We start from the raw sequence: 27,003 nt of genomic DNA, 5'->3' as shown, positions 1-27,003 counted from the left end.
GATGCCTGTGCTTGCTAACAGGTTTAGCTTGCCAGATTACTAACGACCGTTGTTCCTTCATGGTTAATATTCGTTGGCATGTGCCAGCCTTATTGGATCTTTACATAGTTCAACTTATGTAACAGAACTGCTGGTCAGATTTCATCACCAGCTCAGTTTTATTTATTTATTTATTTTCATATTGAGAATCAAACTCAGGACCTTGTGCTTGCCTGGCAGGCGCAGTACCACTGAGCTATGTCCCTGGCCCTCCAGCAGGGTAGTTGTTTTTTTGTTTTTGTTTTTTGTGGTTTCTTTGATGAGAGGTAGTTTGGATGTGATAAGTACAGATGATTTCTTTCGTGACACTTGACAATACTGATCCTGGGTTATGTCCTTTTGTCACCAGGGTTACCTAATACCTAAAGAATCAGCATTAAGTTCCCACTGATTTTCTTTTACCCATTAGACTTCAGGCTGCTGCCAGAGTAAAGAAAATGGAGTTTGCTGTTTGGTCCAAGGAGTAAACAGACTGCCAGAACCTGAGGAAGGAGGCCAGGTCAGTGAAATGCAGAGTCGCGTGAAGCTGTCCCGGGCCCTGAGCAGCAGTGATTCCCCGCAGGAAGCCTAACCAGCTTCTGGCTGGCTGAGCTTGTGGCCTCCCCGTGTGGACATCCAGGGGCAGCTGTGCCATCGCCCATGCATTCCTCACTGTGTCCCCGTGCAGAGACATCGCTCTGACCCACACTGGGCCAGGCATCAGCCAAAAGTAAAAATGTCCCTCATCCCCTGCACTGCGCTGCTCCCGGTGGAAGTCGGGGCCCTGGGAGTCCCCACACTTCCAGAGCTGGCTCTAGGCAGGCGGTCGGGAGGAGCAGGGGGAGGCGGCGGCAGGAGAGGTGGCCACTTTGGCAACAGCCTTGCGCGTGACCCACAGAGCTTGTGCCTCTGAGGCTGCTGATGTCTGCAGGGGCGACGGGCCCAGCCTAGGGATCCCCCAAGGGCCCAGGATGGGATCCATCTGCTGCCCTTCCATCTTCTCCCAACTGAGTTCCACAGGGGGTTCCCGAATCAGAGTTGCTGGATGACAGCACACGGTCACCCGGGACACATGTGGTCACCCTGTTCTGAGGGGCGGCACGGCTCCCCCAGGTCCCCCATCCAGGTGTCCATGCTGTGCACTGCCGGCCTCCCTGCGGCCTTTGGCTGTCAGATCAGCTGTTGCAATGTTTGTGTTGGTGTCACCCTTAGACCACTTAGCAGTGTCCCCAAGGCCCCAAGCAGTGGTGCTGGACACTCAGGCGTGCTTGGTGTCTGTGTAGCTTCCCTTCAAAGTGAAAGGTGAAAGCTCACAGCATGACTAGGAAAGAAGGCTGTGTGTCGAACTCGCCAGGACTTACTTGGTAAGAACCAGCAGGAGAACATGGTCCACATCGGGCTGGACTCGGTGCCTGGTCCCAGGCGTCCCTGTTCTCTGGGAACAAGGAGCAGGGACAGTGCTGACTTCTGGCCCTTCTCTTTTAAGACGAGTCCAAAGCTTTTCCCAGAAGAGGAGTTTCTGCCGTTGGATCCAACTCAGGAGCTGATTTTTCCTCCCGAGCTGATGGTGAGGAGGTGGTGCTGTTCCCCTCCCCGGGCTTGTGGGAAGAGGGCCGGGTTGGCTGTGAGACCTGGCAGAGAGCTCAGTGCCCACCTCCCTCCACTGCATAAGCTGCAGAGTGGGGAGAGGTGAGGAGGAGCAGGGAAGCTACTGTCAGAGCAGCCAGCGGTATCTGCAGAAAGCCACGTGGTCCCCGGTCATGGGGACACGGCCACGCTCCCCCCTGCAGTCTTTCGGACGGCGCGAGGGTGTCAGTGGGGTACACGCGGCAGTACAGGAGCCCCAGGGAGTTCTGTGGAGCCCAGCGCTGCCGTGCCTTTCCTGAGCCCGACTGCGCAGCCCTACTTCTGGGCCCCTCTTTCAGAAGATCTGCTTTGCTTCCTGGCTCCTGCAGCAACAGAGCAGAAGCAGGCAGAAATGCCGTCAGGAGTCACCCTGTGCCTCTTGTTCTTTCCATAGATACTCGCTGCGAAGCAGCCACGGAGCCCCCAGGTGTTCACAGGGGACAGGATGACCTGGATCTCCCCGCTGACCCTGAAAGACCTTCTGGAAGCCAAGTCCAAGTTTCCCCAGGCCCCACTGGTCATGGGCAACACCTCCGTGGGTACGCAGACGGGGTCTGGTGTGGAACAGACTTGCGTAGGCCTCCTTCAGGCTGGGCCGCTTCGTGTCCCTGTAGAGACCCCGTCCCTGATCATGAACCCCGTGCACTTGCAGGGCTGTGCAGTGATGCTCGCTTGCCCGGGGTACCTGGCAACAGCAGGGGAGGTCACTGTCCTCTCTCCCTTGCCTCTCTCACTGCAGCTGGGGTCTGCTGCTGTGTCTGGGCAGGAGCTTGACTGCCCCCTCTTTAAGGACACCCCAGAGTCTCCCGAAAGAGAATTCCGAGGAAGCGACATGGCCCAGCATCCATCCAGCCACCCTCTCTGTGTCATATATTATACAGTGTGATACATTTAAAGACAGCAGTTGAATCATAATAGCAAAATTAAAAGGGCAATTGTTCCTTTTTATCCTAACCTCCTTCTTCTTTTTAATTTTAATTTTATAGGACCCGAAATGAAATTTAAAGGTGTCTTCCATCCAGTCATAATCTCTCCTGATGGAATTGAAGAGCTGAGCATTATAAAGCATTCGTGCGATGGTTGGTCCCTAAATTCCTGTGTTCTAGCTCAGACGCACTGATTAGGCTGACTACTCTCTGACAAGCAGCTACCCCGGTAACAGTGTTCATGGTCGCCTCCTGGGGGGCTGTGGGATGAGTTCTCTAAGGTCACATGCCTACAAACGGCCTGAGCAGGCAGAGTTCGCTGAGTTCACTGAGACCGTGAACTCTGAGACCCAGAAAGGTGCAGCAGCTGCTCAGCCAGGGTGCTGTGCTAGGTACGCAAGGAATGCAGTCCACACTTCCCAAAGCCTAGTGTAAGCAGGACTAGCTGAGGCACTAAGCCGTCAGAGTGCTCTCCCCCCGGGACGGAAGTCGGTTTGACGGCTGTGATGGCAGCACTGTAAACGGGATCCCAGTGTGGCCTCTGGGTTGAATTCCTGCCTGTGTCTTGTAGTTTGGTTCCAGTTCATGAAGACTGTACTCCCTGCAGGGCTCGACAGAGTGGCTGTGTGGAGAGCTTGCCTTCCTCAGCTCATTCACCTCCACTGCCATCACCACCACGTCCATCATCTCCTCCTCATCGCCCCCTCCGCCTCCCCCCACCACCTTCTCCATCACCTCCCGTCACCTCCATCACTTCCTACATCGCTTCGATTACCTCCTTCGGCGTGTCCACCTCTGTCACTTCCTCCATCACCTGTATCGCCACTTCTGTCACCTCCACCCTCACCACCACATCCATCGCCTCCTCCATCACTTCATCTTGACCACCTCCCTCACCACCACGTCCATCGTCACCACCACCAGGCACAGATGACGTGCTGTATCTGTGGTCTCATGGGCCAGCAGCGAGCACGTGGCTCTATTTGATTTGCAAATGCCTCTGTTTCAGGGCTGACCCTGGGTGCTGGCCTAAGCCTGGCCCAGGTGCAAGATGTCCTGGCTGATGTGGTCCAGCGGCTTCCAGAAGAGAAGACACAGACATTCCGTGCGGTCCTGAAGCAGCTGAGGATGCTGGCTGGGTCCCAGATCAGGAACATGGCTGTACGGTTTGGGGCAGTACACTGGCATGCATGCTTGGGGTGATCGTCCTGAAGGAATCATTTTATTCTTTGAAAGAGGCAGAAAGTTCTCCAAAGCCTTGCTTAATTCTTATTCTAGTGTTTCGGTTCTGTAATTACCAGTCAGCAGTGAAAGTAACTTTTTATTTTAAAAGTCTTTAGGGGGCCACATCTTGAGCAGGCATCCGGACTCAGATCTGAACCCGCTCCTGGCTGCAGGTAGCTGCACCCTCTGTGTGCAGTCGCAGGGTAAGGCGTGGCTCCTGGGTGGGGGGGCTAACCTGCTCCTCACAACGCTTCCACTTGGAGGAAGAGGTGCAGCTCTGAAGATGACTGTTCTCTCTGCAGAGGGAGCCCGACAGATCCCGCTGGATGAGCGCTTCCTTGGCAAGAGCCTGGGCATGGATCTCAGGCCTCAGGAGGTCTTGCTGTCCGTGACTGTCCCCTACTCCCGGAAGGTGAGGGTGTCCTGGCCGCCAGTGTGCCTACGCTGTTATTCCCATAAGGCTGGCTTAGGAAAAGGGCCTGGGGTTCAGAGGGGAGACAGGCCTGGCCTCAGGAAGTGGTGCAAGGGTCATTTTCAGGGGACCCTGGCTTTGCCCTACCCCAAACCCTTTCTAATACAGATTCCAAAATTCTTTGTCCAGAAGCTTATCCTAATTGAAACACCCAGGAATCCACCTCTACCTCTGTCTTAGGGCTTGAAAGAGGCTAAAAAATTACATTTGTACTCGAACTTCATGGAAAAGGCCAGGTCCTCCTTGGAGTAGATGCTTGCGGTCGAGTCCCCGGTGAGGGCGGGGGCTGTGGGAAGGGAAGGACCCAGGTGTCACTGGCACACGAGCTCACCGGCCGCACACGCTGGCCTGGGTGGTAGAGACGGAGTTGCTAGGACAGGAGAGGCCCCACACATGCACGCGTGCGAGGGTGGCTCAGCGGGGTGGCCTGGTGCTGGTGAGGTCCCTGTCACTGCCTCGCAGCCCTGCTCCCGTGCACCCACAGCCCCTAGCGCCCCACTTCCACATAGGCTCTCAGCCATGTCCTGCGGCGGCCTCCACTGTAGCACCAGGGTGGGCACTCGGGGAGTTGGGGCGTACTCTCCCGCTGGCTCCCCGTGTGCCACTTTCCTGTCTTCCAGTGGGAGTTCGTGTCCGCCTTCCGGCAAGCCCAGCGCAAAGAGAATGCGCGAGCCATAGTGAACGCAGGGATGAGGGTCTTCTTCAGGGACGGGGACGGCATCATCACAGAGCTCTCCATCCTATACGGTGGTGTCGGCCCGGCCACTCTCTGTGCCAGGGAGGCCTGCCGGAAGCTCGTTGGGAGGTGAGCAGCGGTGTCCCAGGACTCGGGCAGCAGAGGCCTGATCCATGGTCAGAGGTGATGCGCAGTAGAAAAGGGCTGAAATGCCCAGACCTCCTGTCAGTGGCAGGACCCGGTGAGCTTCTGTGACTATTCCGTGTCTTGTTTTAATGAACTGAGGTGAGGGTTGAGCTCCGTCAGCTCACCTGACCTCCTGTTACCCAAGTTTCCTTTTCTGTCACACGTGGATGATCGCACCCCGGCAGCTGAGAGACCTGAGCCAGTGCAGACCCATGTAGCACCTGGCGTGATTAAACGTCCCTGTGACTGAGGGTTGCTGCTGTCCTGGGCCATGAGGGAGGATGGGGAGACCAGACCAAGCCCTGTGCATGGTGGCGCCTGGCCCTGAGCTGATCCTGCATGTCCCGCACCGGGCTGGGGTCCTCCCCACACACAGAAACAGAACCTGTGAGAGGCTGAGTCCTGTCCTTTGCCCCCAGGTCCTGGAGTGAAGAGACTCTGGACGAGGCCTGCAGGCTGGTGCTGGGCGAGGTCACCCTGCCCGGCTCGGCCCCTGGAGGCCGGGTGGAGTTCAGGAGGACCCTGCTGGTCAGCTTCCTCTTCAGGTTCTACCTGCAGGTGTCCCAGAGCTTGAGCCACATGGTAGGTGGCCCTGTGTCCCAGCTCTCTGTGGTGACCCAGCCTCCTGGTGCTGGAGACCTGGGTCACGGGGTCCTGAGGCTGGTGGGTGGGTATGCTGGGAGCCCCATAGTGCTCCAGTGTGAGTAGGCAGGTTCTATTGACCGCCTGTTCTGTTCCTGTCCCGTTGCTGCATCTGCTGATGGGAGGCGCTCTCTCGCTCGACGTTCCTGCCCTGGATTGAGCTTTCTTCTCTGTTCAGCTTCATTTCCCTCACATGGGAGGACCGTGACAGGGTCATCAGGGGGAAGGGACTCACTGTGGTCCTTGTGTGTCAGAGGAGCTGCCCAGTGGGGGTCCCTCCTTCCGGTCCCACTTATGATAGTCAGATTTCCAAGACTGTGGGCCAGGGAGAACACAGCTCTAAAAGAACCTTCCAAAAACCTGCCAGAGCCACAGGGAACAGGATCCTTATTGTCCCCATTAACCCCGGGCCAAACATGGCTAACTGCCCCTCTCTGTGGTGTGGAAATCTGTATGTGACTTCACCTAGGAGACACATGCTCCTCTTCTGTCATTATTTCTGAAGGCGTCTTCTCATTATAGATGGGAGCAACCAAGACCCAGAGGGCTCACTCAGCTTTTTAGCACACACTTCAGATCATATATGAGTGGCACTGTCACTAAGTCACCAACAGTGAAAAGAAAACAAACCAGTTGAGGACTCCTCCCCTCAATCACGTATGAGTCCATCTGCCTGGTGAATCGAGTGCCTTAATTTAAAACTTCTGCCTTGAGGTCTTGTACCTTCCATCCAGCTTCCTCCCTTTAAAAATACCAACCTTTGTTGGCTTTGCTTCCTATTAAAATTATTTGAGTTATAAAACCTGAGCAGGGACATTGATTAAAGCTGGTGTGAGGACCCGAGTGTCCACTCTCCTCAGCTCAGAGGTTCTCCTGGGGACCACACGCATCCTTCTGTGGGCAGTGGCAGGGACACTGCCTCTGACCCCTCCAGTCCACCGTGGAACCGCGGTGTTTGCGGTGCTGCCACTGTCTCTGAGCTCTTTGTGCTTTCAGTACTCTCCCTCTGTCTTCTGACTTAGCTTCTGTCTTCCTGTTGTGCTGGTCCATGTCCTCAGATCACACAGGAAACAATTCTGAGGGGATCAGGATGGACATATACACCGTGGACACAGCAGCCCATGGTGTCCATGTGACTCCGTGCCATGGGGTCTGTGTTCCCTGCAGGGTGCATGGGGCCGGGGGTCACCCGCCCTCCAGGGCTCAGGGTGGAGGTGCTGGCTGAGGGCCCCACTTGCCTCCCTGCCAACATCACACCAGCCCCCTGAGGCTATTTGAAGCATCTGCCGTGGCTCTGCTTTCCAGGACCCAGGTCGCTATCCCAGCCTGGAGGGCAAGTATGAGAGCGCATTGGAAGACCTCCACCCCAGATGTGGACATGGCTGGGGAGCATTCAGGTACCAGGTGAGGGACTTTTGCTTATTCAGAGAGACTGGGCCTCTCAGGGGCTCCCAACTCAGTAGGCCAACGCTGCCCTTGGGTGAATTCACAGTGTCTTTTAGTGCTGATTAAAATTAAAATCTCAGAAGCCTGCTGTGGTGGCTCAGTGGTAGGGGGCTTGCCAAGCATGCACAAGGCCCTCCATTCCTTCCCAAGGTCTAGAAAAACAATGTCAAAGCCAACGAGGAGTTGTAGTTGTGCCCAAAAGCAAATGTAGCAATGGTGACTGAAGGAAAATGTCACGTTGCCCTCAGAGTCCTATGTCTTGTCCTGTGTCCTTGTGCCACCCACATGAGCCGGCTGGCCTGCCTGGCTCCCTATGTCTGTGTGATCCCAGCAGTCTGCACCAGGCCCCGTGCCTGCTTTGGGTTCATTCTGACCCCCGGAGGAGGCGGGAATGCGAGGACACTGTTTACGAGAGCGGCTGCTTTATTCTGTGCAGTATGAGCTCCTTCACTCCCCAGCCCTCCTGTCCTGTGACTTTTCTGTGGGTCGCGTTTTAGTCAGATCAGAGGGGGGTTCTAAGAGTTGTCGGAAAACTGTTGTGTTAGACAGCTATACTCCTAACTCTCGTGGTGCCTTCTTCAAAGACGGCAGGGAATAGTACCTGAAGCCGCAACATTGCTACACTGGAGAATATCGGGCACGTTCCTCCTTGACATCAGTATCAAGAAATTAGACCTTGCAAGTTTTATTAAGTCAAGAATAGGAAGAGTTTTTAGGCTTCAGCTCATTGAATCTGTGGTTGGAGTCAGTCACAAAAGCTCACAGGACATCGCAGCGAATGCTGAAGTTGCTGTGTATCCCTTGAGGTTTTTAAAAAATTCAGATATGCCAAATTGTATAGGAAGTGAACATTTTGAAAGTTACAAACCTGGCATTTGGTTGGATATGGCAACCAGAATCTCTGCCTTAGAGATCCCTGGCGTGACCTTGGCATCGGGACGGATTTCAGAACGGAGCAGCACACACGGGCGCTCAGGCCTGCAGAGAAGCCTCCCCGTGTCCTGAGGGAGGAGATCGGGCAGTGCATCCCACACAGCTTCGTCCTTACTTTTTCTGCTCTCTTTGCACCTGCACCTGCGTCGGTGCTGTTTGAGCAGTTTCGGCCATCACGATGAGCACTGTCCCATGCCAGCTGTCTTCCTGGGGAGCGACTGCCTCTGTGTGGGCAGTGCCCGTTTGCCATCGCACACCTGGGGGTGATGGATTTTGCGAGCTGTGGCCCACGACAGTGGACCCAGGTCTGTGGGCTCAGACAGGCACACGGTGGACAGGGAAATGGAGCAGGCCCTGAGCGCAGGTGGAGGTGTGCATCTTGCCGCCCGTGTGCAGTCCCGTGTAGATGCGGCCCCTCTGCTTCTGTGCCTTTGTCCACCAACGGGACGGCTCCAGGGTGGTCTCACTGTGAGCCCCAGCTGGCCGGACCCCGTTCGGGTTCTCACAGAACTGCAGCGGCACTGTGCACCCCTGGACCGTCTGAATGAAGCGATTCTCCCTGCTTCAGACTTCCTCGCTCCAGAGGACCAAACGCCGTTCTGCTCGAGGTCGCCCTGGACTCCCTGTGACGCTGTCGCCACATTATCACGCTGTGCTGTGATGTGCACCACAAACATGGAAGCAGAGAGAACTCAGTGATGTTGTTTAAACAAATGCATGAACATTAGCAAGAGAACATGATGTTGTGTCGTCAGAAAGAAATGTTTAAATCCATTTACTTACACATTCGGACCAAGCGGGAAAACCCACAGGCGGCTACACCTTCTGGTTCACCAGCTGGGTTGTTTTAATGGCCTGCTGTCCTGGTGACAGTGAGTAGGGACTGTCCCTCAGACGTGCTCTGGATGGATGTAGCTCACAGAGCCATCCTCTTCTGGGAGAAGCTCACAGTGACTGTCCTGCCTTCCTGGACTAAAAAGTGTGCCACTTTCTCCTCACACAGAGGGTGGACCCCATGCAGCTTCCTCAGGACCCCATCGGCCGCCCCATCATGCACCTGTCTGGGGTCAAGCACGCCACTGGGGAAGCCATCTACTGCGATGACATGCCTGCAGTCGACCAGGAGCTTTTCCTGACCTTCGTGACCAGCTCAAGAGCCCACGCCGCCATTGTGTGAGTCTCCTACCCAGCAGGCGTGGGCGGCTGGCTCTGCCTCACCCAGTCACGCCAGTGCAGCGGAAGGGCGGGGAGAGCCGACTGTCTCGGGTGAGGACTGCAGGGAAGCGGGCAGAGACGCAGGGCCTGCTACACTCCGCTCCCCACTGAAGCCTCATGGTCCCCAGGTCTGTCCCAGGGCCAGGCTGCTGTGTCCTCTCTCTCATGTCTCACTCCTCACCACGTTGTCCTTGGTCCCCACACAATGGCTGTTCTGTGTCCTCCAGCTCCATGGATCTGTCCGAGGCGCTCAGCCTGCCAGGCGTGGTGGACATCGTGACCGCCAAGCACCTTGGGGACGTAAACTCCTCCACAGAGACACTGCTGGCAACAGACAAGGTACAGTGGACCCTCGCCTTACAATGGGCCTGACATACAAACAACTTGGGTTAGGACCAGAATTTTAGTTTAATTTTTGAACAAAATTTTGACTTATGACTCGAATGCCGGCTGCTTGTGCTTCCAGATGGGCTCAGATACACATTTAGCCCTTAAAGAGTTCTGAAAGGCATCCTTTCCTGTGTGGGGTTCACTGAGAAATCCTGGGCCAGTGTCTCTCTAAGGACACTAAGCTCTGCCTGTGCACAGGAGAGAGACTCTGAAGGCCGTGTAGAGGAGCCTGAGCCTTCCCTGACCACCTTGAGTTACAACCAGCCCTCGGGAACCAGTTGAGTTCATAAGTCAAGGGTCCATGTACTGTGATGTTGCTTCCTGTTAGAAAAGCGGCTGCTTTGGTTAGCGGTGTTTTCTGTGTTCTCAGAGATAACACTGATTCTGCACATCATAGAAGACTCTGATATACTTCCTTATTATAAAACATCTTATTCTAATAGCTGTCAAATAAGCTCATAGAGTCACTTTCCACAGAAGTAAGGAAACTGACAAGTCCTGTAGAAGGTTCTAGTAGTAATGGAGCAGGCTGCTGCCAGGCCTGGAAGAGCAGTGGACCGGGAAGAATGGTCGCTCTGACTCACGACACCTCCCCCGGGACCCTTCTGCTGCTCCAGGCCCGGTGTGTCCCAAGGTCAAGCTCAAGTTCACAGGGCCTCCCCACGAAGTTTCCCCTGGGAATCCCCAAACTCATCCTGACTCTCTCATTGGTACTCACTTGTGCTCAGTGGGCTTTTTGCTTTGTTTTTTATTTAGAGACAGGGTCTAACTTGCCAGACTGCAGTCTGGCCAGAACCTGCGATTGCCCGCCTCAGCCTCCAGGGTGCTGGGCTTACAAGTGTGCACTACCAGGCCTGGCTCTGGGAGTGTTTAAGCGAGCACCTGTTATATCTGGTTTCCATGGCGGAACAAGGGGTGTGTGGTCCCGCTTGCCTAGAGCTCAGGGCCCAGAAGAGACAAGTATCTTTAATTTGCCCTGTTCTGTGTGAAGCTCGTCCTTAGTCCCCCAACCCTTACCCGGTACCTTCCAATCTTCCACGCCCTGCTCCCCCCACTGCTAGTGCCACCGAGAAGCAGTTGCCACTGTCGGAATGTGTCAGATACTGAACTTCGGCACCAGATCCTGGTGCCCAGCTCTGACCTCCCGAAGGCTTGTACTTGAGGCAGGCCCTGCCCCAGCTCTGTCTGGCAGATTTATTTGACAAAAAAGAAAGCGGATGTCTGAACTCCACTGAAGCCGCCCCAGGGCAGGGCTGGGGGTGGCCCTGACCGAGACCTGAGCGCAGCATTGCCTGAACGTTCAGTGGCCGAGTAGCCATGGGCTGAAGCGCTGTCGGGCTTGCTAAGTGCCGTGTGTCTCAGCCCGGTGCCGGGTCTGCACTGGCCACAGGCCCAGCATAAGCCTTCGAAGCCAGGCACGGGGCTCTGGGTCTAGTTCCCTTTTGATGCTGGTTTGTAGTCTATTGTGGCTTCAAGAAATCTCATTGCCGAGGCTGTGAACAGAGAGGACTGCAGTCCTGCAGGGCTTGGACCCGCAGCCCAGACTCAGCCTGAATCGGGCGTAGCCGCTCCGGCACAGTGCTGGACATGGTGTTTAGCACTTTCTGTTTGGCCACGGTGCTGGGAAGACCCTGGGGCGTGCGCCGTGGGTGCTCAGCAAGTGCTCACAGCCAACCTCCACCATCTGGATTCCATGTTTTCTGTTAGAGATTGTACCCCTTGGAAAGACAGAATATTCTACAAGTCGGCTGGGGCCAAGCGAGGAGGTGTGAGTGTGAGCAGTGGTGCAAGGTGGAGGGAGGACTCGGCCGACTTGGGGGTGTGCATTTCCCGGCCTCCCCGCCTGCCTCCCGTCCGTTCTGGGCCGCGCAGGAAGTGGTGCTGGCCACAGTCCTGGGAGGGAACTCATCATCCATGGGTCCCACCCCTACCAACGGGCCTGGCGCAATGTGGGTGACCACGGCCTCTGTCCTAGGTGCTGTGTGTGGGTCACCTTGTCTGCGCTGTCATCGCAGACTCTGAGACTCGGGCAAAACAGGCTGCTGAGAAAGTGCGGATCGTCTACCAGGACCTGGAGCCGCTGGTCCTCACCATCCAGGTCAGGGAGGCAGACCCAGCGGGCCCCTCAGGCAGGGGAGGCCGACAGCGGCCCTCTTAGGAAGCCCAGCCCAGTGGCTCCCAAAACAGCCTCCGCTGGCCCCAGGCCACTTCCGAGATTCCCGGGCACCCCGTCACCTGTCCCTGGGAACCGGCTTCTGGGTCATGTCCCACTGGCAGGGCCCCGCTGTCCCCACCCAGCCAGGCCTCTGGAGTCACATGGACGGCCGAGGTCACTGGTGGGCTGAGGGTGGCAGATTCTCTGGGGCTTCGTGGGACCTGGGGAGAAACGTGGGCACTGTCAGCCCAGGCACAGCCATGGGGGCCTGGACCAGGTGCATCCTGTGCTCCGATCCCCACCTTCTCCACCGGGCTCTGCTCGTGAGGAAACCTGCCAGAGGCTGAGGCAGGTTCCGCAGCTCTGCTTTTAGATCCTCTGTGAGGGACTCGAGGCCCTGGCGCCGGGGAAAGTCAGACTGCAGAGTGGCACCTGCTGCCTGAGATTTCAGGCCAAGGTTGGCAGTGCATGGAGGTTGAGTCACCTCTTCTGCGACATCCCTTTGGTTCCTACGAAGTGCTGAGTGATAAGAGGGGAAGCCACCTTCGCAGACTGGACGGGTCGGTGCACGTGCTGCATGCTCTGGGAACGCAGCCTGACCTCGCTCCGCCCATGGAGGTAGAAAAGAGCGGGCGACCCGGCCGAGGTCACCAGCGCCAGGGGAGACCAGCCATGGCGTCTTGCCACGTTACACCTAGAAACAATGGAGCTAAGGGAGACAGAGAGAGAAATGGAGAGATGGAGATCCAAGGAACAGTTTAAAGGCTCTTCTTTTATCTGAAGTATTTAGGACGCAAAATGTGCATTCATTAAGGAGATTGCTCCCTCTGTGTCATCCCGAAGGCTGATCTTCCTCACGGCCCCTCGGACTGGGTTTCCCATGCTGGCTGCATGAAAAACTTTAGGAAACTGGGTTGGCTCCCTCATAAGCACATTTCAGTCCCTTCACCTGTGAGCTGGGTCTGTCCACCTGAGGGAACATCTAGTGAGGCCACCACGCCTCGCAAAGGCTGCTTCTGCACCTGTTTCCATTCATCCTGGTTGAAGGGAGGTAAGATCCATGAGCAGGCTTCTGCCAGCAGTTCTGCTGTACGTGGGGCCGCCACAGCACAGGAGCGTGTGGTGTGGACGGAGAAACGCAACCTGGGTACTGTGTCGGGGTGTAGCCAGCACCTCAAAACGGGAATTTAAGATCTAGATTTTCCTTTTAGCAACTTTTCCAGACTTTCTCCTGCTGGGCACATAACCAGCAACCACCTCCCTCCTCTCCTCAGCCCAGAGAAAAGCACAGAATATGCAGATGCTGGTCCCAAGAGGCAGGACTCCAGTTCCCTGTGCTCAGGAAAGGGGACGGTGGTAAAGCAGTGTGCTGACCTGCGCTGTCTGTGTTCCTCCCCGCCTCTGTCGCTAACAGAAGACCTAACCCACACTGCAAGACGAAACGCTGCAAATGGACCCTTCATCTCCTCCAGAGCGAGCTTTGAATAAATCCCTTTTCCTTTACCAAAATAAAAGTGAAATCAATCCAAGTAGACAAAAATCTAGAAATCTGGCTGTCGTTAAGGCACGACTGGGCCAGAGAGTTTCCCGACCAGGTCAGACCTGGCACTGGGTCCTCCCCAGGCTTTTCCCCATCATCACCCCGCGCACTGTGTTCCTCCTCCAAGAGCTGCTTCTGAGTTGAAATTGCTTCCTATTCAACAATTATTCAGGAATACTTCATCCAGACTTGGTTTGAAATTCTGTGCTGGATACCAGTGGTTTAAATGTCCACCCTTCCCTTTCCTACCCCCAACCACATAAAAATCCAAACCCACAGACAGCAGCCTCACAGGGACCCAGGAGGGTCTGCCCTCACTCTGCTGGCTCCTGGTCCCCGCATGCCTTCCTCACCAGGACTTTAGGGCGCTGACTCCACAGCTCAAGTGAAGCTGAAAAGATGTAGGGGTGCGACTTACAAAATGAGCTTTTCTTCAACTTGGAGTACTTGAGTCTTTGTTTAACAGGAAGCGTGTGAGTGGATCCCAGCACGAAGCTCGGTGCCAGTCAGCACAGGGTGAGGAAAGCAGAGTGTGTGTGCGAGACAGGAGCCCACACGCTTGAGCCGTGTCCTGTGACACCTGCTCAGCGTCCTAGCCCGCCTGCGTGCGTGGGTGACGGCTACGCTCTGGTGCAGGGTGCAGGTTTAGCCGGTGCCCCTCCGTGGATGCAGTGTCACAGATAATTTAAGCTGTGTGCTTTGGAGACCTCGTGGCATGGGGGAGCCCTAGCCAGGCCCTCGACCAGCACTGCTGAGATTCTCAGGATGCAGACAGCAAGCCCCACACCTTGGGCACTGCCCACCACCATCGGCCCCCTCAGGCTTCCCTGCTGCTCACAACAGCCCTCCCTCTGCTGAGGAACAGAGAGCCCAGGTCACCTGAGCCACACAGCCCACAAACACTGTCTGTCGAGGAGCCTGGGTCCTTTGATGGTAAAGTCCTTACCTCCCTTTTCAGTGGAGGAAATGGCAGGGTCACGTGAGCATCCCTGCTAGGTGTCCAGAGGTAGGAAAATCCCCAGGTGGCCGCAGACTGGGGCTTTGAGGTGGACATGACCCAGGGTGGGCAGCTTGGGCGTGGCATGCAGGGACAGAAACCAGCCGGCTCCTGTACAGCTGCCCGGCTGTGGGCAGCACTGCCCTCCTCCTGCGGGGTGGGGTCCTGCAGGCCTGGCCTCAGTTTCCCTTCTCTCCAGGAAGCTGTCCAACTCAAGTCCTTCTTGGAGGCGGAGAGGAAGCTGGAGTGTGGAGATGTGGAGGAGGCGTTTAGGACGGTGGATCGAGTTCTGGAAGGTAAAGCTCTCGGGAGAGGGTGGCGAGAAGTGGCCTGGACGGTAGGAGCCGGCTTCACAGCGTGGCCGCTGCCCTGAGGAGTGGGCGTCCCACTCTGTGCGTTCTGCATCCCAGGGGCCGCAACACTGGGCGCCATCCCGCGGCACCACCCGCCCTTCAGTGAAGCCACAAAGCAAGCTCCGAGGGCTCCGGGTGCTGCGTAGGTTTGCTGCAGGGACAGCAGGCTGCGCACTCAGCCTGGTAGAAGCTGCACTCGAGTTGAGATCTGAGCACTTGAAACTTTTTTTTTTTCCTCATGGAGTTCACTGGTACATTTTAGGTGTACAGTAGAGTTACATTCGTCCCTGGGATCTTGTGCCTTTACGTGACAGGTCTTGGTTCTCATTTTTTCCCCTTACCCCTAAGAGCGCTTGAAACTTTGTGAGGCAGAATCTGTGATTTTCTGCACTCCTTCCTCACTTTTGGGGGAGTGCATGAGACGTTTACTCTTACACGTTCTGCTCTTTCTTCAGTCAGATCTTGGAGAAAATAGGAGTCCAGATAAAGTATCTCCTGGGGAATGTTCCTCAGGCGGTTTATCACTCACTATTACTGGGTCCATTTTTAAATGTTAAGAAGTTCTGCCTCCCACCTGCATTACTCGCTTTCTTTCCACCCCCAGTGACCTGCAGTTCTGAGGTAGCTCCTAGGATTCTGCCCTGGAGGGGCGTGGTGTGTTCCAGTGTGCGGCCTGAAGACTTCTTTCCTGGCAGCTCTGGATGTTCCTCTATCTAATTGCCACCTGTTACAGAGTTCTCCGTACAAGTTGTGTGTAGAACCTGACCTCCCTTCTACCCTTTTTTTCTCTCCCAGCCCTAATCTACTTGATAATTATCTAATATTCCTGGGCACACTTTGGATCCCTGTGAAGCAGCCCTATAGTTTTGTTTTAGACACCGTTTTTCAAGTCAAGGGGAGAAGGGAAAGCTAATGCATTTTTAGTCTTTTTGTCATGCTTTTTTTCTTGCTGATGTTGTAATTATTCTTCTGTTTCTGGAAGACTGAATGTCCTAGCAGGATTTAGACTTCTGAGTGGGCAGGTTCTCAGTGAACACAGCCCACTTCTCTGCCCCCTGGTTTCTGCTGAGAAAACCGCTGTCTCTTGAAGTGCTTTCCCCCAGTCCGGCGGGTATTTTTCTCACTGCTTTCAAGAAAGTGTCCGGGTTTTTTCCCTTTTGTCTTTAGATTTCTGGGGTTCAAATATGAAGTGACTTGGCGTGTATTTCTTTGGATTTATTCAGTCGGGGTCGCTCAGCATCTTGAGTCCGTAGGTTCGTGTCTCTTGCCAAGTTTTTAGTATATGTGCTGCCGAAGCAAGCACATCTCGTGCCGTTTGAGAACAACCTGCCATTACTCCTGCTCAGTGACACAAATGTCAGGTCTTTTATTTGGTCACACAGGTTTCCAAGGCTCCACTCAGATTTTTCCAGTCTTGTTTTTTCTGCTGATCAGGTTGGCGGGTTTCTGTTTTTCTTGCCCTTGTTCTCTGGTCGCTTCCTCTGTTCTGTTCTGTTGTTGAGCCCCTACAGGAAGTGTTTAAATTTGCAATTCTTGTACAGTATTTCTCAGATGCAGAATTTCCCTCTGGGTTTTGTTTGCTGTTGTTGTTGCTTTGTTTGGTTTGGTTTTTGCCTTCTGTTTCTTCGCTGTCTCTGTATTTCATCACTGCTCTAAGGGCTTTGTATGATGGCTCCTTTGGGTCTTTGTCAGTAGCCCCAACCTCTGGTCACCTCTGTCTGAGCTGCTGTCAGTCTTTCCTCATGGAAGCTGAGATTTTCCTGGATCTTGGAGCGATGAGTGACTTCGTCATGTGTCCAAGACATTTGGATTTCTGTCCCAGGGCTCTGGGTCTGGTTTGAATCTTCTCTACTACACCTGATTCCATGCACTTGGGGAGGAGAGGCTGAAGCTTGCTGTTGCCAGGTGGGGTGGAGATGCAGGTTCCTGGTGTGGAACAGGGGTGTTCATCGCAGCCTGATGGGGGACAGCAGGCCCCCTGCAGGTCCAGCAGGTCCAGCAGGCTGCTGAGTTTCTGCGGGGCTCAGTTGGGTGAGGTGTGTGCTGTCTTGCGGTAGCTGGTCTCTCAGATGCCCTTTGGCTGAGCCTCGGCTACTGAGCATCGGCTCCCATGGGGCTTTCTTCACCTCTGCCATGGTGTTTTGGATCACTGGCTTCTGCAGAGCTGGGACGCACGCACAGGGCACGTGATAACAAGAACCGCAAACCCATGAGCCCACAGCTGCATCTCCCCGGGGCCTTGCTGTCCCTACGTGTCACCTTCTGCTCTTCGCTTGTCCGTCTTCTGACGGAGGGTTTTGGGGGACTAATACGCAAGACAGAGATTCACAATCTCGTGGGGCAGCCTCTGCTGTGTCCTGAGCATGAAGCAAAGGTTGGGGTTTCCTGGGGAAGAGGGTGTGGGAAGTGGCTGACCCTACGGGGCGGGGCCTGGTGTGTCACAGTCTCGTTTGTCGGCGGAGCTCCGCCTCGGCCCTGTGGCTGTGGGTTGGCTTGTGAAATGGTTTGGGGTCAGGATGTGTGACCTCAGGGTCTCACGCCATGGCCTCCTGACTCCATTTCAGTTGGATTTGAACAGTCATTTTGCAAAGTCAGCTACCACACTGCTTGAATCTGCTTATAGACAGGGCTCAGGGTGGCCAGCTGCACTTGGCGGGGCCCAGGGAGAAGCTCACCCTTCCAGTCTTGTCTGGGAACTGCACGTCGCCTCACCGCAGTGTTCTTACCCGGAAAGTCCTGTGCCTTCCGCAGGGCTCGCTCAGTGTCCCACCCTCAGGGGATGTACAGAGGCCACGCATTGCTGGTGCTGCTGCTGGAGGCCTCACGTCTGGCGGGTAGGCACCGCTGCTCTGGCTGCTGCCTCACTTCCCACATTCCCCTGACAGGTGAGGTCCGGGTGGGTGGCCAGGAGCATTTCTACATGGAGACTCAGAGCATGCTCGCTGTTCCCAAGGGAGAGGACCAGGAGATGGACATCTACGTGTCCACACAGTTTCCCAAGTACATCCAGGTAACGTGGGTCATTGTGAGGACACAGACAGATGGCTTCTGCCCCAAATGTGTACCAGAGTGGCCAGAGACAATGGTCGTTCCTTCGGGACCTGCAGAAAAATTGAGTACTAATAGTCGTACGGATGTGGGTGGGTATCAACAGCCACGCAATTTCCAGATCTTAAGAGTTTGATTAAAGGAGGCGCCTTCTGTTTGTGGACCTATAACTTCAGAACCAATTAGACAGTCAGCGCATGTCTTTTGCTCTGTTGTTGGCACAGTCAAGGAAACAGAAGAAAAAAGAGGAAGGCCCACCCTGCCCCCAAAGGATGCAGCACCCACTTGGGAGTTAGGGAGCAGGATTGGAGAGATTGCGGGCAGCCAGGGCCCATCAGCCAAGGCAGCATGCACACAGGCGCAGGAATCAGAAGAAAGTACAGGCACCCAGGCCTGAGTCACCAGCACGCACTCAAGGAGTAGGCTCAACTTTGGATTTCTAGTCAGGGTCCCAGGAGAGCAGGGGAAGAGACCATGTCCAGGCCCTCCCACAGGGAGACCAAGACGTTTGCTGTCTGCAGCCTGAGCCCTGGGCAGCAGGAGGATGGGAGGGGAGGGGTGTGCCCGGAGAGCAGCCACTAGAAAAGGGCCCAATGAGGAGATGGGAGTCAGACACCTGGGGGAAGGGAGCAGAGCAGGAGGTGTCCACTGGATCCCACAGAGACGGGCAGCCCTGGGCAGGACCGGATGGCCTCCAGCCCAGGGCTGTCCTGGTGCCCCTCCCGGTCTACCTCTGTTCCCCAGCTATAAAACAGTTGTTAGGACTAAGGAACCCTAAACAGTGGGGGGCAGAACAGGATACAAATCCAGGGAAGACCGGAGGGGAGGGGTGGGAGGGACTGGCACCCCGGGGGGAAGGGTGACCTCAGTCTGCAGGAAACACAGCCCTGGGTCAGGGACGGGCATTCTGGGTGTGGCTCACGAGGAAAACCTAGAAAGTTGCTAGTGTAGCAAGGACTCCTCAGTCGTGACTTGGGGTCCTCATAGCCAGGTGTCGCTGAGGCGCAGGGCCAGAGCCCGTGAGGTTACCGGGCTTTCTTCTGCTCTGCTCGTGTGCCACACGTGCCAGGCCTGCTACCCCGGGAACAGTTTCTTTTTAAGGTCGCAGGCAGTGACCAGCCCTTACTGAGCACGGCTGTCGTCCCCAGGACATGGTTGCCTCGACCTTGAAGCTCCCGGCTAACAAGGTCATGTGCCACGTGCGGCGCGTTGGCGGCGCCTTCGGGGGCAAGGTGGTCACAACCAGCATCATGGCAGCCATCACTGCATTCGCAGCCCACAGGTAAGGGGAGAAAACCTGCTGGTTCACTACAGATAAAATGAAGCCACAAGGAAAACTCAATATTCAGATTAACAAGGAAGAAGCAGACCGAACTTGTGTAAACCCGCGTAGCACACAAACAGGCCGGCAGCCATCCTGTCTCATGAATCTCAGCTTCCAGCACTGTGAGAACCAGAGTAAGAATCCACCCCCAAGAGGAGGAAAGGCCACAGCAAAACAGCACAGTGCTGGAGTGGGGACAGGAAGCAGGGCCTGGCCGGGTGCCTGCTGGCCACGCTGTGTGCGTGGCCTCCTCAAGCCCTGGCCTGGGCCCTGCTCTTGCTGGGACTGTGTTTCTTTACGTTGCTTACGCTTTTGAGGGTCTCAAAACCGTACTATGGGAAACTGTGTGCCCTTGGCATGGCCAGGTCCTTGTCCCAGAAGGAACAGACCTTGGTCCAGACCCCACCTGGTGCTGCCATTTGTCAGCAGTCTAACGCGTGGCCTCAGGGCCACTTTCCTCCGGCAAAGGGCAATGCCCACCGCAATGCCCAGAGCCGCCCTCCAAGAAGTAATGGACGTGGGCGCTGGGCCTGGGCCCAGAGGGCGGGGAGGCCACCGCAAGAGGTCAGCAAGGCTGTGTGGCAGGCAGAGCCTGGCGTCCTGGGGACTGCGAATGGAGGCAGGTGGGGAGGCCCTTGTGAGAGAGAGAACTCACCTCTGCGCTCTGCTCAGGCAGGGCCGTGCAGTCCGCTGCGTCCTGGAGCGAGGAGAAGACATGCTGATAACCGGCGGCCGCCACCCTTACCTCGGGAAGTACAAGGTGAGTGGCAGGCCGTCGGCGGGGTTCAGGCTCCCGGTGGGGAATGTCCCTCTGTCCCTCCGTCCCTCTGTCTGTGCCCTGCCTCCCTCCACCTGTGCTGCTCATACAACCCTGCCGCTCAGCGACCTCTTCTGTTTTGCTCAGAGGTGTCAGTTTGTGAGAAAGTGACAGCCAGCATGGGGCCTACAGTCGAAAGTTGGAAAACCTGGGTGGGAATGTATATGTCCACCAAAGTCAGTCTGATAACCATGCTAAGTTTCATATATAAAAGAAGTAAAATAGACTAATCCCCATAACAAAAGTGTTGCAGGAAATTGTAATTATTTGCAAATGGGCTCCTCACTTTTCAGTGCATCAAAGGTATTTTTGAAAATCATGTCCCAAAATACGTTTCCATATAGGAGATAATTATTCCTTTGCTTCTTAAGAGATGATTTTACTTGTCACGGTGGACTAACTGCTGTAACAAGCAACAGAGCACTCTCAGGATCTGAAACCTTAGGATGTTATTCTGTGTTCAAGTCACTCCCGGATGTGATTGGCAGAGGGTAAGGAGGGGCAGGCCCCACTCCGGAATTTGAGCTCTTTTCTTCTGGCAGTGCCACCACGCCATCCCCCGGACTGCACCGTCTGGCGCGGTAGCTGTGAGGTGCGTGTGGCTGTTCCATTCGCATTTACATCAACTACGTTAAACTACCATGCAGTTCAGTGCTTGGCAGCCCCTCGGGTGGTGGCTGGCAGGAGGTCCTATCGTGTGGCTTTGCAGGGCCCCACAGGGCCCCAGCGGTGGGCAGCCACCAGGCGACGAGAGATGTGACGTCCCACGGAGGTGCTGCAGGCACCAGGCCTGTCCGTGGGGGCCCTGGGTGGCTCTGTCCAGAACTTCACCCCCTGCCGCCAGGGTGCTCCTGTGAGTCCAGGATGAAAGGCCACAGGGCTGCGGTGCTCAGCAGGCCTCCACCACAGCAGGTGAGCTTGGATACAGTCTAGACGCTAATGATGTATCCAGGCTGAGTTCCATTTGGGAATTAGTCAAAGGATCTACTGGAGTGAACTATGTCCAGGGAGATTACTGTCCTGCGAGGGGAGGAGTAAGACCATGAAGTCATTCTGAACACAGAAGGACTGCAGGTGAAAGAGGGAGCACACCCGGTAACCCCACCGGAGGGGAGCAGGGGAGAGGATGTGCAGAGGCTGCCAGGCAGACGGGCAGACAGGGAGCACTCGGGGGGCAAGGAGCGGGAACTGCAGGGAGGGGCCTGGGTTGCTGGGCTGCAGAGGAGGAGGGAGTCAGGAGGCAGAGCACTCTCGGTGTGTGGCACGGGCCAGGCTGGATGTGTCGGTGACACTGGCGCAGGGCTGAAGCGCCAGGCCTGGACCATTAAGCTTGAGTGAGACCTGTGAATCCTGGATCCGTGCAACACCATGACTCAGCCCGGGTGCACTGGGACAGTGAGGCGGTGACATTCGGCAGCGTGGCCTGGGGCCAGCAGGGGCAGGAGGATCACAGGAGCCAGAACATGGCCAGGAAGCAGTGGATGAGGTGATGAGGGGGTGGACAGGAGAGGAGCCCACGAGCCACAGGGTCTGGTGGAAAACTGGAGAAGAACAGCAGGGATTAAACCTATGCACAGGACGCGAAAATTCCAAAGGGCCAGTGGGAGGGGAAGGGGACAGTTCGGGAAGCACGGTGCAGCTCAACTGCACAAGCACGGGGAGGAGGGACAGCCTGAGAGTGAGGCAAAAACGACCCCAACCCTGGCCCTTACTGGAGGGACACAGCTGTCACTGTGGCACGTTCTGAAGGAGAGGCACGTGGGTGGGGTGGCTGTGCCACTGCAACGGATCGGTGGTGTCTGTGGGACCCCAGCGCGCCCGTGGCTGCCTGTACAGTGCGTGCTTCTCCTTGTTTCCCTTTCGCAGACAGCCAGAGAGGTTACAGGGCTGCCCGAGTTCCCAGCGCAAGGCACAGACCCCAGGAAGCACTGCCCAGGCCAACAATGAGAGGCTCTTCCAGCCAGGGAGCCCGGCATCACAGGTCCACTCTCCCCGCAGGTGGGGTTCATGAGCAACGGCCGGATCACGGCCCTGGACCTGGAGCATTACAGTAATGGGGGCCACTCCCTGGACGAGTCCTTGTTCGTAAGTGTCTTACAGCAAGTCGCCTGCCAGAGCATGGTGCAGGCGCTCCGACTTTGGAGCCCATGTGTCTCTTGGAGTTGTTCCCACCATGAGAGCCGCGCCGCTTTCAGGCGGCCTGGGGAGATGGATAGGGCCCAGCATGGGGTCTGCATCCAGGCAAGCTCCAGCTGGCCATGCTCCGGGCCTGAGGATGCCCTGGCCAGGCTGACGCCTCGTGCGGAGCTGTCCCATACCTCCCAAGACGCTCGCTAACCTCCTGGGCCAGTGCCCAGGCCCCGGAAGCCACTGGCAGCTGTCCAAGTCCTCCCAACGCCCCAGTCAGCGCCCAGGGCCTGAGGCAGGGTGGGATCCCACTGGGACCTCTGCACCAGGACAAACCCCAAATGCACTTTCTTTTTGCCAGGCACTGCCTCCTGCAGACGGGTGCGTAGGCCCTGTGTGCAAAGATCTGAAACCTGGGAAATGTGCACTTGCTCTAAAATGTGAATGCAAAGACTGACGGTTTCAGAAGCCCCCTGGGGTCGTTCCCAGCAGCTGACATGAGGCGTGGTGCAGGTCAGCAGGCCTGCGGGACGCGGCAGAGGACGAGGGTCTCATTGCGTTGCCTGGCTTCCACAGGCGATAGAGATGGGTCTTCTGAAAACGGAGAACGCGTACAAGTTCCCCAGCCTGCGCTGCCGGGGCCGCGCCTGCAGAACCAACCTCCCGTCCAACACGGCACTGCGAGGCTTCGGCTTCCCCCAGGCGGGGTTCATCACAGAGTCCTGCATCGTGGAGGTGGCGGCCGAGTGTGGCCTGTCCCCGGAGGAGGTAACTCGGCCTCTGCCCTCGCGCGAAGAGGCGCCAGGGCCCCTGTCCTGCCAGGGAGGGGCGTCCACGTGTTGACGGAGGTGGGGCTGAGACTCAGGGCACTGAAGGACAGCGTCAGGAGAGCTGGCTGCCGTGGCAGAGCCTCTGACAGAGCTTGTGGCAGTCACACCCTGCTGCAGTTTGGGAGTCACCCTGAACCACATCCCAGCCCATTTCTTATTTTGAGACAGGGTTTTGCTAAATTGCCCAGGCTGGGCTCAAACCTGTGATCCTCCTGCCTCGGCCTCCCAGAGCACTGGACCCACAGGCCTGTGCCACCATGCCCAGCTCTTGTCTTATACCTGAATAACCTGGATGGTGTGGCCTGCAGACACCCATGCCACGTTGGGCTGTGTAGGGAGAGGAGAGGCCTCCTCCTTGCACTTTCATGGGTGTTAGGAGCAGCACTCTGGGAGGCAGGAGCGCCTGAGCCCTGCACGCAGACGTGAAGACTGTGTCTACCAGGGCCCCCACCTACCCGCCCTGCTCTGCCCAGGTCCGGGAGGTAAACATGTACCAGGGCACCGAGCAGACACCCTACGGACAAGAAATCAACACCGAGGGCCTGGCCCGCTGCTGGCAGGAATGCAAGGCCAAGGCCTCCTTCGCCCTGCGGCGGGCAGCCGTGGACAAGTTCAACTCCGGCAGTCCCTGGAAGAAGAAAGGGCTGGCCATGGTGCCCCTGAAGTTCCCGGTGGGCGTGGGCAACGTCGCCTTGGGCCAGGTGGGTCCCCACAGACTGTGGGGCGCTGTCCATCCTGGGGCTCCCTGCCCTGTGGTAGCCATGCGCGGTTCCGAGCTTCCCTGAAGCTGTGCTGGGTGGAGCAGCCTCCCTGCGGAGGAGTCTGGGGGCCTGTGCCGCACCCCCCACGTGCTGGGGTGCACTCCTGTGGGAAAGGGGGCGGCCCCTGCCCGGTGTCTCAGATGGACTCAGGGCACTCAGTGGTCCCAGGCTCCTCCAGCTGCCCTTGGCCCTGGACAAGAGCAGAAGCCAGAAGCTGGTGCAGGCACTGGGTGCCACCTCCCACGGCCGGGCACGTGTGGCGAGCCAGAACGTGGCTCCGAGCCCAGTGTCAGGAGCTTGTCTGTGTGCAGCTGCTTCCTGAGTGGGGGAGATGGGAGGCAGTACTGCTCACTCGGTTGTTCCTGATGGACTGAGCCCCGCAGTGCTGCCAGGTCCACTCGCTGCGCCTGCCTCCTGTCCCAAGCAGAGAGAGCAGCGCCATCCACTGTGTGGGGAGGGCCCAGCAGCAGGCAGAGGAAGCCCCTTCGGCCCTCAGCACCGCCCCGCCTGCCGGTGGGCTCTGACAGGAGGACGCGTGGTATCTGGTGGCAGCCTCTCCTCCCTGCCTGTTGGCAGTGGCAGAAACCAGTGGAGCGCTCAGTCGAAGGGCCACAACACAGAAGCGGGATGGTGGGGCGGAGCAAAGGCAAAGCAGGGGCAGAAAAGGCTGCAGGGAGCAGCGAGGCCAGCAGGGACGGGGGTACACTGCCCCTCTCTCCCTCAGGTCCTGGGAGCCCGCAGGGGGGCTCAGGAGATGTGTGGCCACCGTCCCTGCTGTCCACTCCCCCACAGACAGGCAGGTGAAGAGTACTCAGCCTCGCTGCATTGCGGCCTTTAGGCTTGTCTCAGGCAGCCTCAGGGAACCAGGAAGCTTCTCGTGTTCGTGCTAAGAAAGCTGCGCTGCCGAGCATGGACATAGCCTGCAGCTGCCCATAGGCGGGATCCGGGTCGGGGCGCAGAGCTGTCCCATGGTGATGAGGCCACGGAACTGTGATGAGCACCGTGTGTGGACGGCGGGGGCCTGGCCCATGCACTGGTCCCTCAGCGCAGGAGTGGAGGCGCGGTCCTTCGCTTCACCCCTTCCTGGGGCCAGGGCTGCTGTTAGGTTCCCCAAGTGGGCCCTTCACACCAGGGCATCCTGAGGCTGGCAGCGCTCTGAGAACTCCGGCACCCGGACCCTCACCGTGCAGCTGGCCAGGAAGCCGCACAGCCTGGCCTGCCGCAGCCGTTTCTGCATGCCTCGGGCAGGGCTGAGGGATGGAAACCGCTGTCCCTGCCTCAGCTCAAGGGCTGCCCGTTGGCCCCTGCCCACCGTCTCTTCCCACGCAGGCCTCCGCCCTGGTCCACGTCTATCTGGACGGCTCCGTGCTGGTCACTCACGGTGGGGTTGAAATGGGGCAAGGTGTCCACACCAAAATGATCCAGGTAAGCCTGCAGATCCCCAAGGCTGTTGGGTGCGTCCCGGGGCACAGGTTCATTAGAGGAAAGCTGGAACCCTGTGAGCTCGCATTTCCTGAGCCAGAGGAAAGGACAGGAACAGCAGCGGAATCCACGTAGGGAGCAGGGTACCGAGCCCCGAGGAGAGTCCTGTGTCACAGCGAGGTGTCTGCTTGAGTCTTTGCTAAGCACCGAGGAGGTGTGAGCTCTGCTGCTCTGCGCTGTTTCTCACCCTTTTCATACCCGGGGCTCTGAACAACCCAGAATGTGAATCTTACTTCATATTTCTAGCCATAGACCAGTTGGCTTTTGGCTGACCTACTTTAGATTAATTTTAAGCTACTGTATCTAGTTTCATAATCATGGTAGAAAATTAATATTATAGGTAGCAAAATATTTAGAAAAGGCAGAATATTTTTTTAAAACTTGCATAATTTCATCTCTCTGAAATTATATTTTGGGGTGCTTCTATCTTGTCTTTTTTCTTTTTCAAAAAAATCACTAATACGCGATCCATGTAATTTCATACCCTTGCTTTGTCACCGATCCTGACAGAAACTGCTTCCTCTGGTCATTAAGAATTCCTTACCGTCACAGTTCTCGTGGCTCCCTGTAGTGTATTTTATTTAACCATCCTCCATTTGTTGAATACTTTGGTGAAGTTTTTGTCCTTTAACCCACGATCCTACCTGTGATTATTTTCTTGAAACACTTTACCGGAAGTGCAAGTCCTGGGTCACAGGGTAAGCGTATTTTAAATTGCTTGACACGTCTTACCGAGTTCCAGAAGGTGCTCACATTCTTACCACTCTGCACAACACTAATGTGACAGATGGTTGAAAAAGTTTGTGTGGGTTTTTTTGTTTTTTTTTTGGTACCAGGGATCGAACTCGGGTCCTCACGCTTGCCAGGCAGGCGGCAGAACCACTGAGCTAAATCCCCGGCAAGTTTGTGTGGTTTGCTAGGAAAGTGGAAGAGCCCTGTCACTGCTTTTTGTGGAGGCATTGGAGATACTCTCTTCTGTCTGTGGAGCAGCCCCAATGCCACACCCTAGGGAGCGGTGGGCAAGCCCTGGCCAGGGTGCTGCCCGCAGATCTCCGGAGGCCCTGGAATAAGAACCCAGCAGCCCACGGTGCCATCTCCTCACCTCCGTGCAGTGCGGGCAGCTGTCTGCAGCCACTGCCCCTGTCTGGGTCGAGCTGCCCAGAGCAGCTGGAGCTGAGCCTGGAAATGAGGTCTCCTGGCCTTGGGGCCATGGGCTGGGCCAGAGCACTGGGCCAGAGTGAGGTGGTGGAAGGTGCTGGAGGCAGGTGTTTATTTCACGCCATTTAGACGCCAACCAAGGGCTCCTTCCTGCCTCTCCTGGGCTCCCCTCGGCTTCCCAATAGGATGGCCCAGGCGAGAATCAAAGAAAAAAAGTGCATGCAGAACTTGGGGTCCAGACGGGCTGTGGAGTTCTCAGGGAAGCAGGTTTCGTGCTACCTGAGCTGTGGTGCATAGGACAGCTTCACACTCACACCCCAGGCCGGACGTGTGCGCTGCTCCCCAGGTGACCACAGTGCCCAAAAAGAAACTCTGTCCCAAATCCAGGTGGTGAGCCGGGAGCTGAAGATGCCCATGGAGAACGTCCACCTGCGTGGGACAAGCACCGAGACCATCCCGAACACCAACGCCTCGGGGGGTTCCGTGGTGGCCGACCTCAATGGGCTGGCAGTGAAGGTAGACACGCACCAGTGATGCTCAGGCCGACCCCGGCTGAGCGGCTGTGGGTTTGTCCACACGGCCCCCTCCCCAGCTGCACCCGAAGTCTCTCCCTGGTTCCCAGCCATCAATGTGCTTTCGGTGCCACCCCAGCCTCTG

The 27,003-nt window shown here is 56.6% G+C and overlaps 1 protein-coding gene across 8 annotated transcripts in view; it reads left to right on the top strand.

The window, feature by feature from the left end:
• LOC104857583 (aldehyde oxidase 1-like) overlaps window positions 1-27,003 on the top strand; it is a 45,354-nt gene that overhangs the window by 11,184 nt on the left and 7,167 nt on the right. For all 8 annotated transcript variants that reach the window (XR_778888.3, XR_778889.3, XR_778890.3 and 5 more), the window contains exons 6-27: window positions 449-538; window positions 1,505-1,585; window positions 2,039-2,183; window positions 2,631-2,723; window positions 3,580-3,731; window positions 3,904-3,997; window positions 4,097-4,206; window positions 4,887-5,071; window positions 5,548-5,710; window positions 7,076-7,174; window positions 9,153-9,322; window positions 9,592-9,703; window positions 11,730-11,852; window positions 14,646-14,742; window positions 17,685-17,809; window positions 18,996-19,129; window positions 19,844-19,931; window positions 21,987-22,073; window positions 22,692-22,883; window positions 23,419-23,646; window positions 25,036-25,131; window positions 26,734-26,862. Coding sequence is in view for 3 of the 8 variants with exons in the window: in XM_010617577.3 (XP_010615879.1) it covers window positions 449-538; window positions 1,505-1,585; window positions 2,039-2,183; window positions 2,631-2,723; window positions 3,580-3,731; window positions 3,904-3,997; window positions 4,097-4,206; window positions 4,887-5,071; window positions 5,548-5,710; window positions 7,076-7,174; window positions 9,153-9,322; window positions 9,592-9,703; window positions 11,730-11,852; window positions 14,646-14,742; window positions 17,685-17,809; window positions 18,996-19,129; window positions 19,844-19,931; window positions 21,987-22,073; window positions 22,692-22,883; window positions 23,419-23,646; window positions 25,036-25,131; window positions 26,734-26,862 (2,793 nt within the window). In the remaining 5 variants the exon portion in view is untranslated. The remainder of the gene's footprint in view (window positions 1-448; window positions 539-1,504; window positions 1,586-2,038; window positions 2,184-2,630; window positions 2,724-3,579; window positions 3,732-3,903; window positions 3,998-4,096; window positions 4,207-4,886; window positions 5,072-5,547; window positions 5,711-7,075; window positions 7,175-9,152; window positions 9,323-9,591; window positions 9,704-11,729; window positions 11,853-14,645; window positions 14,743-17,684; window positions 17,810-18,995; window positions 19,130-19,843; window positions 19,932-21,986; window positions 22,074-22,691; window positions 22,884-23,418; window positions 23,647-25,035; window positions 25,132-26,733; window positions 26,863-27,003) is intronic.

Source organism: Fukomys damarensis, unplaced genomic scaffold (genome assembly GCF_012274545.1).
Source record: "Fukomys damarensis isolate Sample0158 unplaced genomic scaffold, DMR_v1.0_HiC HiC_scaffold_26, whole genome shotgun sequence".
Classification (NCBI taxonomy): Eukaryota; Metazoa; Chordata; class Mammalia; order Rodentia; family Bathyergidae; genus Fukomys; species Fukomys damarensis.
Note: the sequence above shows the minus strand (reverse complement) of the source record. Positions and strands in the feature narration are given on the sequence as shown.